Source organism: Polistes dominula, unplaced genomic scaffold (genome assembly GCF_049000335.1).
Source record: "Polistes dominula isolate Pdom_NZ unplaced genomic scaffold, Pdom_raw_medaka contig_75, whole genome shotgun sequence".
Classification (NCBI taxonomy): domain Eukaryota; kingdom Metazoa; phylum Arthropoda; class Insecta; order Hymenoptera; family Vespidae; genus Polistes; species Polistes dominula.
The window spans coordinates 4,052,993-4,064,695 of record NW_028301003.1 but is presented as its reverse complement, the minus strand read 5'-3'; the positions used below and the strand labels follow the sequence as shown (position 1 = coordinate 4,064,695).

General features: G+C 34.4%; 1 protein-coding gene across 1 annotated transcript; it reads right to left on the bottom strand.

The window, feature by feature from the left end:
* Positions 1-112: 112 nt before the first annotated feature.
* On the bottom strand, positions 113-1,800 carry LOC107070959 (thiol S-methyltransferase TMT1A). Its single transcript, XM_015329535.2, has 3 exons — positions 1,396-1,800; positions 584-843; positions 113-387 (listed from the first exon to the last, which is right to left on the bottom strand). Exons 1-3 carry the CDS (start codon positions 1,670-1,672, stop codon positions 127-129), a joined length of 798 nt encoding a protein of 265 aa, XP_015185021.1. The 5' UTR covers positions 1,673-1,800; the 3' UTR covers positions 113-126.
* Between the last annotated feature and the right edge of the window lie 9,903 nt (positions 1,801-11,703).

Here is an 11,703-nt window from a genome sequence, read left to right as displayed (position 1 = left end):
TACATAGTTCCTACAAAGCGTAATCGAAATAAGTAATCTTGGAAAATAAATGAGAAAGAAATAATTTACTTGCTTATATATGTTATATATATGTAAAGAAAAAAGAAACAAATAGAACATTTTTATTTATTGCATTGCTACACCTAGCACATGTTGACCGGTGAGCATTAAATGTAAAGTTTGAGAAACAGGACCGTCTAGCATGATCAACGTTGATGTAACTCGTTTGAAACCAGCGTCATTAATTTCTTTTATAAAATCAAAATCCAAATGACAATTTCCGAATAACGACGGCCACAACCCTGATCGCGTTAATATTATTTGTATCCAGCGTAAAAAATAATCTTTTGTTTCTGGAACGTGTTCCATAAAGACATATCTTCCACCCTAATAAAAAATATTATTATTTCATGAGATTGATTAAATCCAATTTGATGAATTGGAAATTCGATTTTTCTTTTTTGTTTTTGTCAAAGATGATTTGAATTTATGTTTGTTTTTTAAATTATGAGTTTATTTGATTATTCCATTAATTTTTCTTTCATTTGGTTGATTGTGGAACGTAAATAACTTTTGTTCTTACCGGCCCGAGGATCCGTTTAATTTCATCTAAAGCATTTAGTGGTAATTTAATCGAACAAAGTGATCTAGTCGATACTACAACGTCTACGTGATTATCAGGAATGAGTTTTAAATTACTGCCATCCCCGATAATTAAACATTCGACGAATATATGTCCGAATTGCCAGGAATGATTGTCATCGTTAAGGTACTCTGCCAACTTTGTGTTCCAATCAACACCGATAAAATGAGTATTGTCTGGATAAAATTGAATATTATCACCTGCAAACATTAATTATTTTATAAACAATTATTCAGCGTATTGAAATAAATAATATGTCATTCATTTACGTTTTATTGTTTTCTTCAATTGCTTCTGTTTATTTCGTTCAATTTATTTTTTAAATAAAATTTATTAGCACTTTTTAAAGAGTTTTATTTTTATTCAATTTTTCGAATATAATTATACAGTATATTTGATTACGTGCTATACACGGTGGATCATTTTAATTTTTGTGATGTTGTGTTTAATGATTTTATGGAAACTATTTTATAATAGATTATTACTACTTTTTAAACCGCATTTAAGTATTTCAATTAAAATGATTCACTTTCCTTACACATATACCTGCTATTATTAATTTTTATTTCATTAATATTTCATTAATAATATATATATATATATATATATATATATATATATATATATATTATTATTATTATCAACATGTATTAACAGTTAAATAAATGTAAAATAGTTATGATTGTGGTTAGTAACTACGAGGGTATTAAAGTATGTAAAACTGAAATAAATTATAATTTTTAATTATGCACCAGTTTTAACTCCAATTTCGAGTACGCGAATGCATCCTTTAGATCGAAGTGATTCATCATTGGAAACAATAGTTTCAAGTATTTTAAACAATTCCTTTTTGTAAGGGAATGCAATTTCCGCGAGCTCCATCTCGAATCCAAGGAGATGCGCCTTGTAAACAATTGCACATAATTTTGGCCATTTTCTAAAGATTATATAAATTAATATGATTAATGTTACAATTATTTTTCCGTATGACATCACGGTGTCTCTCAACCATACGTCGCCGATACTCATGACTCGAAATAAAAGAATTTATATTTATGCGCGCGTGTGTGTGTTCTAAAAAAAAATATATTTGATATTAATTTGCCACTCTTGTTTTAATATAACATTTTCTGTTCGTTCTTAACAAAATTCAACTATGCACTGAAGAATTTAAAACATTGATATAATATATGTTTATATGTGTAAGTATATATATATATATATATATATATATATATATATATATATATATATTATTTATATTGGAGAAAATTTGATAAGATAAAGAATACGTACGTCAGCTTGAATTATGGATTGAAAGAATCATCTCAATCGTTTTTACAACTTTAAATCTTCTTTTTTTTTCTTTGCATGATTTATCTTCATTATATGATTCTCTTGTAATATGCATTCTACTGATATGAATATTCTTTTTTATTCGCTTCTTTTACAGTAATAAAAATAGAAAATGCAAATATACATATATGTTATGTATACATATATTCATGTAAATATATACAATGTGTTAAGTAAATTTGTATTAGATCAGAATATGGAAGACAAAACATATGTTATAACGTGTAGATTACTAATAAGTCGATGTGTTGCGTGTTAAAAGGAAGTCACATGTGTCGCACTTTTAACCCTCCTATCATTTATACATAGATACAAACGCGTACATATATATATATATATATATATTATATACAGGGTGCGGCAATATCTCTGTCCAGTTAGAATATTATCGTTGTTTATAACAATATGAAAAATTTTATATATGCAACTTACACGGCATGATGAGGGGCATTTTTTGGCTTGAACGTTTTTTGCGTGGGTGGAGGCATAGAGGAGATTTCAAGGTCACCTGCATTTTTTTAAATGCATATTATATTTTTTTTTAATAGGATGTGATGGCAAATGTTGAGACGAATTCAACGAGCTATTATTCAAGGTCATGCAAGGTCAAATGTGGTACAAAATAAAGTTTCTTACATTACAGAAAATGTTCGAAGTGGTGACCGTTAATGCCAATGCAAAGTTGTAATCTTCGTATTGCTGCATCGCGTACATGTCTTATCATTTCTAAACTTATGCTATTACATGTTGCAACTATTCTTTCTTTTATGTTTTCTGGTGTAGTAGGTGCTTCTTGGTAAATCGCATTTTTCAATGCTACCCATAGAAAAAAATCTAGTGGGGTTCAATCGGGAGAACGAGTTGGCCAAGAAACTACTCCTCCACGTCCTATCCATTTATTTGAGTAAAGTTCATTCAGTGCATCTCTTACACTCCGCGCATAATGTGCTGGACATCCGTCGTGCTGTAGCCACATCATTTGGCGAACGTTTAGTGGTACATTTTCCAATAAAGTCCCCAATTGATAGTTGCAATATGTAATAGCATAAGCTTAGAAATGATAAGACATGTACGCGATGCAGCAATACGAAGATTACAACTTTGCATTGGCATTAACGGTCACCACTTCGAACATCTTCTGTAATGTAAGAAACTTTATTTTGTACCACATTTGACCTTGCATGACCTTGAATAATAGCTCGTTGAATTCGTCTCAACATTTGCCATCACATCCTATTAAAAAAAAATATAATATGCATTTAAAAAAATGCAGGTGACCTTGAAATCTCCTCTATGCCTCCACCCACGCAAAAAACGTTCAAGCCAAAAAATGCCCCTCATCATGCCGTGTAAGTTGCGTATATAAAATTTTTCATATTGTTATAAACAACGACAATATTCTAACTGGACAGAGATATTGCCCCACCCTGTATATTAGAGTTACTACGCACAATTAGTCCGACTAAATGTCATCACACTTATCGTAATCGTTCTTCCTTTTTCTCCCTCTGTACCTTCCTCGTTTGTTTTTTTTAATGACAAAAAAAATAGTAAAAAAAGAAAAGACAAGAGACAAAGAATGAAAGAGAAGATGCACGTGTAATTAAACACACACAAATTTATAAACGATTCAACCGATCATTTGCATCTGCCATTATTGTGCAACATTAATCCAATATTCATTTGTTGTTTTTCTCTCTTCTTTTTTCTATTTTAAAAATCGAATACTCGCGGCGATTCTTTTTATTTTTTTTCTAAGATTTTTGTCTTTTCTTTTTCTTTCGCGAGAAGTCTTTCAAGAAGTTGGAGGCCCTCGGGTGAAATGCTAGCTCAGCGGATAATCGTTTTAAAAACGCGTTAGAGGTGAAATTCTTGAAGAGTATGGCGTATGAGGCATAGCTTATTGCCGAGCACGAAGCGCATACTTGTTTTATCTCATCGATCTCTTTTAGAGCGATGAAAAATATTTAAATTACGCGGCCTCTTTCTCTACCACCACTACTACGTGAATCAAACACATACCCCCCCCCCCACCTTACAAACAATTTTTTAACAAAAGAAATATATATAAGAAGTACAACAAAATAAATCAAAATGAGTATTTTTGAAGATAAAAATATATTGAAATATCGATAAGAGAAGAAGATAAGAATATGACGAGTTATACCCAAAAATTGAACAAAAGAATTAGCCATCCCTTTCCCTCTTTCGTAACATTACTTAGATCATGCTTCATCGAAGCAGAGTCAGCAATGATCGAAATTCTCTATCCGCTCATTCACCCCACAGAGAAAAAAAGAAGAAGAAAACAAAAAGAAAAAGAGAAATCAGATTTAGTCGATTTTTTTCGAATCAACGAGCCATTAGGAAAATGGCCAGCCTCCTGTCCGCCCCAATGCCAAAAACAAAACGCCTCTTGAGTTCGCGAAATGCCTCTCAATCGTAATACAAAAACTCACGAAACCGTGCGATTCCGCAGTTACACACAACAACAAACAACAACGGTACCGTTGGGTGCTGCCTCCTGTGCACCACAGGATAACAGAATAGAACACGGGGTGTATATACATAATACCAGTCTGTATGATGTATTTTTTATATTCTACACTTCGAAAAGGCTCGTCTCATTTCGTTTAGTTTCGACCAACAGCAGCAGCAACTCGTTCGAGCGGCTAAAAATCAGGGCTAACTTTTTGTTTGTGGTCACTCTTTTAAAATGCATTCGTTTTCTCTTTCTCTCTCTTTCTTTTTCTTTTTTTTTATCACAAAAGAAGGTGACTTCATCCATCCTCCCTTCCACTCTGCTTTTCTCTCACTCTCTCTTTCTCAATATTAAACTGAATACGTCGAACGTATTTTCTCTAGCTTTTTCTTTCTCTTTGCTCGTTCACCTCGTGTCCCTTTGATTTTTAGCATTCGACCCTCTCTCTTTCTCGTTACCACGTTTCGAAAATGCTAGACTATTGTTCTTTCTTTCTACTTTTTTTTCTTTTCTTTTTTTTTTGATCCTACGTTCTCCTCCTACAAATCTCTTGAGACAAGTTTTTCTTCTTCGAATTTAATGATATGTTGTTGAGTTATTGGGGAGGAAGGGTTGGATAATGGTTGATCTTTTACGAATAAAAAGATAAATCTGTACAATTCATTTAAATTTATTCATTTTTTCCTAATTGTACCTTTGAAATATTAAAGAAAAAGGTATATCAAAAGAATGGCTAGCTAGCTGGATAGTTAGTAGTTGCAAGAACAAGCAAACACAATAGAAAAAAAATAGAAAGAAGACTAAAAAATCTATAAAAAGAGTTCAAAGGAAAACTTTGACAAGGTGGTGGTGACGACAACGACGACGACGACGACGACGACGACGACGACGACGACGACGACGACGACGACGACGACGACGACGACGACGACGACGACGACGACGACGACGACGACGACGACGACGACGACTGCGGTAGAGATGGTGTTCGTTGGTGGCGGTGGATTTAAAGTAAGGGGTAGGTATCATTGTTTGCAACGCTTTTCTTCCCTTACCGTGATAGAATAACTCTTTGAAAAGGAATAAAAGCACTACTCTATCAGGTTAGGTTTGTAAAGAAAGTAAAAGAGAGAGAGAGAGAGAGAGAGAGGGAGAGAGAGTGAGGCGGATTTGAGACGATCAACGATGGCGGCTGCAGTGTTGAAGGAGAAATCCTACTGTGTAAGTGTAAGTATATGAGTGTGTGTGTGTCTGGTTGAGAGATGCATACTCAAGGAACTCTTTTCCTGAAGTACCGCCACCGCAGCAAGAAGTCGCACTGGTTCCATTGTCTCCATTGTTGCCCGAATCGTAATCAATATTTTCACAATATGGCGCCATTGTCTCTGGCACGAGCGCGATGCGAGGGTGCTTTACGTTCGCCGGGAACTGCACTGCACTACCACTCTCTCTCTCTCTCTTTCTTTCTTTCTCTTTTCGATCCTTCGAGGTAAAAGGGCCACTCCCACTTTCTTCCTTATCCCTCCTTCCTCCCTTATTTCTTTGACTATCTTTTTCCTTCTTGCTAACCGTTGCAATCTACTTTCTAGCCTTATTCTTCGATCTCATCTTCCATTTTGTTCAACCATCACTGCTCCTCAAGATTGTCGCCCTGATTCTCTTCTTTTTTCTTTCTTTTTTTTAGATTCGTCTCCATTCATAGATTTTTCTCTGCGTGTAATTTTTAACAACAATCCTGAGAACAGTTTCCTCTGAGCTAAACAAACTTTTTGGTTTTATCTAGAAATTCCTGATTTATTAAGTGTAACTATAGTTTCAATTTATGTCAACGATTATTCATCGTCACGTTAGTAACATCGAATTATTTGTAAGAAATTTTTTGATATCTTTGAAACGACTTTTCGATTTATTCGAGAACCCTTTTCACCTAACTTTTAAAATACATCAATGTCAATATTTCCTTTTGAAATGAAAGAAAAACTTCGTGTGGTGCTTTATTATAAGAATGCAATTTTTGTTCGAATTTTATATAAGAATGTAGGAAAGAATGATAGACCACAAAAAAGACATCCGTCTCAAATGTACTTTATTTGAGTTTCAACAAAGCCTCTTGTTAGCAACAATATACTAATAATAATTATGGTTATCGAAAATAAACAATTTGAAAAAACATGGCACGTGTATACAAAGATATTATTTTTTGATTTATGAGTTTTCTGTCCCTCTCATTTTTTTTGATCCACTGTTCGATCTCAAGGTAAAACCTGGGATTCCTTTTCTTTGACGCATACGAGGTCACTTTGACTAACGTTTTTTACAAATATTTTCGAATCTACTAAGGAGGTATCAAACCTTGTTCAGATCACAATAGTCTCCTGGTGGGCTTAACGTTTGTAAGTTTCTTTAAAAAATCTGTGGGTTCAAAAAAGAATTTTGGTTATGCAATGTGAACACAGCAAAATTAACTGAAAATGCATCAATTCCAGGTAATTCTAATTAGTTTATTAAACTCGAAATTAATTGAATTCAAAGTTCCAACGGTATTTTCTATTTTATAAGAATTTTTAAAAGAAATACGAGAGCACATTTTCAAAGTACGAACCTACTGGCCCGCCCAGTTTTTCAAACATCTTCCCCGAACTAGGCAACTGAGTTTTAGGGAGAAAAAAAAGATGGATAGATAAAGATGGAAAGAAAGAAAGAAAACGGATACCAGATGCCACTAATTTTCACGATTTAGTCCGTGACCGTAACCTTAAAAAGCCTCTTCTACCCTATGGAGATCTTTTTCTCTTCACACCAACCTCCCCCAATTTTCCCAAAGTTCCCTTGGACCATCGTTAAAACGATTCCAGAGCAATGGTTTATACCGTATTCAGGTGAATTCGTCACTCATCGATGGGGATTTCTTTGTCGATAATCTATTTACTGCATGCATCATTGCCTTTTCCAAAGGGCTAATTTAATTTTTTCATCTACAACGAATTCTTCCCTTTTTCATCATCCCTTTCTAGATATCCTCAGAAAAAAAGAAAGAATATTTGCAACTACAATATTGGAATATTTTAAAACTACAAATAAAATGTTATTTCTAAGCAAAATAAAAATGTTATTTTTCTAGAAAAGTCTTCTTAAGCCTTTCCTTCTAAACGAAACCCGATGTGTGTGTGTGTACATTGCAGAGGATATTAATATCCCCTTAACTTATTGGTCTCTAGGGAATGATTCCTTTTTTGAATATTTCCTATAATACCTGAATATTAGTTTCGCTTTTGTGGTTATATTTTATAAAAGGATTAAAGTTTGTGTTGTCAGTTGTGGTTAAAATAATTTATCCTTTTTGAGGATTATTGATGAATTTTGTAAAACCTGAAACGATAGGGGGTATTTTTTAAGTATTCGTTATTTTTATCGTCAAGGGAATAGCAAGAATTTTCTTCCTTTCTAATTAAACATAGGTTGTTGTCCTTTCTTTTTTTGTAATTCTTATTTTCTTTTTCTTTCTTAATTTTATCTTCAGTTTTGATCTTTTTGTATAAAAATTGAAGCCACATTTTATCATAAGTTTCTACAAATCCTGTCACATATTTGGTCTACCTGTTCATCTAAGACGCCGTAGACAGTCTGCAGTCAACAGCTGTCTAGTCCCATTTAATTGAAATATCCAGTTTCCGATTCGACGCGGAGATTTCCATTCGAAAGGGTCGACGAAAAGTCATGATGGCTAAATATTGAAAAACATGCCAGACTATTGTCCACGAAATATTGTGTGACTTGGTTACTATATACAAGAATAGGGAAATGGGAGTGGTCATCGATTTTTGAGCCATTTTGTTTGCCCATTTATTATATTTTTATGCATTTCTTTCTTTCTCTTTTTTCCTTTTCAATTTACCGACATTCTTTTTTTTAGCTTTCTTCAAGATTTACTTATTCAAATGCCGATACATTGATGTATTCTTTCTTTTAGACCTATGTCCCATAATGGGAACTTCTTCTAGGTGGGTCGAATTCCAAAATATGTACAAAAAAAATGTGTTGAAATCGATGAAAAGTTAGATAATAATATAAGGAAAGATTTAAAAAATAATTGACAAGGACAAATGATATTACTTTCTAATGCAACCAGTATAACCGGTGGCTTTTCCAAGCTTCGGATTAGCCTTATCAGGAATAAAAGAAACACGTTGTTGATGTAAGGAAAACTGGGAGGGTAAAATGTTTGAAGGAGGGTGATACCGCCGGTATACTGGTGTGGTGTTGGTGTTCCTTCCTCCTAGGCTTTTGGTGCATAGCTGAAAGAACGAAAGAAAGAAAGAAAGAAAGAAAGAAAGAGAAAGAGATAGAATACGGCCATTTGTTATTTGGTTTGGTGCGCACAGTCCCAACAATACCGTCCATTGACAATCTCTTCTTTACACATGACGCCGCGCACCACGACGGTCATGATGCTCCGCCCACGATCGAACTACAAGGGCGCCGACTCCACCGTTCTGCAGGAAAAAAGAGAGAGAGAAATAGTCCTAAGACCACCACCATATCCTCCCCCTTTTTTAGTCTCTCTCTCTCTCTTTTTTTTAACCTCCTACTAGTTATGAAAAGAGGAAAAATTTCCACAAAGAAAACCGTCTCCGTTACATCCCCTTAACAATTTTTCCATCCAATATATACTTAGTTTAGTCTAAACCTACCAAAAATATTTCTTCATAATTATTTAGGGTTCCTGTTTACTAATATTTCCTATTTTCGTTTTATTTCATTTTTATGTTATACGTAATGCAATATAATTAATTAAAAACTACAACAAATGAGTCTAATAATTGGTGTGCTAAAATTTATTGGAAAAGTGGAAAATGTAGTAGCACAAAGATAATTCAAGTGTTCTCACGATCCAATATCAGCATTAGAGTTGGGGTGGGCCACTGTCGTCGTCTGGGCCACTCGAGGGAAACAAGAAGAGCAGATTCTTGGCTGCGGTAACTGGTATACACGCCAGTCCTTCTCATTATCAGCTTGTTAACTGGAGAATGATCGCGCGTGTTGTTTTTGTCCGGGTGTTAGTCTCTCTCGGACAGGTTTCCAACTTTCTCTAATAGCCAGTTTTCTTTCTCTTTCTATCACTTATAAATTCACTGAGGGTGGCCCTCTTTCCTAAAGTCGGTACTTTCATCTTCTATAGATATCCTTTTTTAATGCCGACGAGTCCTTAATTTGTTCTTTCTTGGTGGTCTCTTTCCTTACTTTATTTCAATATTTTTTAATTTAATCATTAACAAAATTTTCATTTCCAGTATTTATTAAAAAATACTTTGTTTATTTGAAATCAGAAAAAATGTTAGTAAGAAATATTTAATTTGCAAGATAGTTTGCTAAATCTAACAAAAACATGGAATAAAGTTATTTGTATTCGTTGAAGTTCAATAAAACGTTTCCCCTATCATTGCTAGTTGAAAAAACTTACGTGTTCTTCATCGATACACCAGGTGTTAGAATCCAAAGCTTAGAATCCAGAACTAATGGAGCCACAAATCAATGGCGTGCGATGGGCCATCATTACATTTTTCCTGGCACAACGTGTTTACCACAAACGAAACCAACCGACTACCAATCTATCCTGACAGATACATAGATATGGGGGAAAGAGGAGGAAAAGTTGAGAATGAGAATGAGAGAGATAGGAAAACACATCAATGATCCACCTCTTCATCCCTTACGCATGATCGGTTGTATTGTAACAAGCGTTCCATCTCAGTTCCGTGCAAAAATCATTTGTTGAATTTTGTTTGCTTTGTCACGCTTATTGAAAGTGAGATAGAAAGAAAGAGAAAGGGAGAAGGCAGCCCAGGGAAGAGAAAGGAAGGAAAGTAGAGGGGGAATACGAAACGGATCCGCGTTAGAAGATGAATCGTTCAAGGTAAAATATTATTTCTTTCTCACCCTATGTTGCATCGCGCACGTTTGTTCTGTTTTTCCAACTCGACTCGAACCTTTCGCTAACCGATTCTACGTTTACGTTATAAAATTAATCTGTTTTACCGACAAACGATTCTATCTGGTGGTAGAAAGAAGCGTGGGTTTCTTTTTTGAGAAATCAATCAGCGAGGGAAAAAAGGTGCCGCGGTAAACAAGTCACAATGTTCCACAAAAGTCGTCCAAGGCGGTGAAGTTAAAAAGGAACACAGGAAGAAGATCGATTGAGTTTTCATGGAATTATTTCGCTTGGGTTCTATTTTCTTTTTCTTTTTCTTCTTCTTCTTTTTTATGTGGATAAAAGGATGAGAAGGAGAGAGGGAGAGATATGCAACAGGAGTTATAGTGGTTTGTGGTATATACCGAACATACGTGTCGTCCTATTCTGATATGTGACAAATGTGTGATACCATCGACTAAAGAAGGAGAACGATTTCTCTGATCCTACGCCGACACACGTTGACAATCATTTTCTTATACCAAGTTTTCCCTTTTACTAGGTGTCCACTCTTCATTAGTTTTTTTCTCACATTCCCTAACATTTGTTTGTCTTAATACAGTTTTTTTATTGCAAATGGATGCTTAGATCAGGTACTGAACTTTAATTTTATTTGAATTGTTCGATTTGAAAGTGCATAATTGATTCATTCAAAGTTCTGAAATATGCAAGTTTATTGTTTAATTGTGTGTTGCATTTTTTCTTGACATTTTTTAAGACGCGTGCTATTTTCCAAAGATAATCGCTATTAGCCCTCATCCGCTTACGATTACGGCTCTATTATCGTTCGGCATAGTGGAACTCACCTAAAGGGCCGCCTTTTCTCGTAGCCGCGAGCGTGCTACGATCTCTTTCCATCTTCTTTCTTCCTTCTTCTCCCTACAGAGAGAGAAAGAGAGAAAGAGAGAAAGAGAGTGCGGCGTGACTGAGAGAATCAGGGACCCGTTCGTGTGATTAATGGCACGTTCAGGGATACCACTTAGTAATGTCAACGACTATCACTCTTGCCCAAACAAATTTCTTTTTATTTATACCTCATCCATTCAACGATTCAACTAAAAACTGTCAAATCGAACAAACAAATGTTAAGGAAAATCATTCACATTTTTATTCCTACTTTTTTTTTATGAACTTACAAAAAATCTCGAATAATTGTAATAGAATTTTCAAACACGAAATAGAATCCTTAGACATTCTGCAAAACGTTTAGACTCGTTTCTCGTTTCAAAATTCTCCATTTGTTACCAAGAAAAA

Coding starts and splice junctions, on each gene's coding strand:
- LOC107070959 (XM_015329535.2), bottom strand. CDS start 1,672: ATGAGTATCGGCGACGTATGGTTGAGAGACACCGTGATGTCATACGGA. Junction 844..1,395: donor CGAAATTGGAGTTAAAACTG/GTGCATAATTAA, acceptor TAATGTTTGCAG/GTGATAATATTCAATTTTAT. Junction 388..583: donor TTAAACGGATCCTCGGGCCG/GTAAGAACAAAA, acceptor ATTTTTTATTAG/GGTGGAAGATATGTCTTTAT.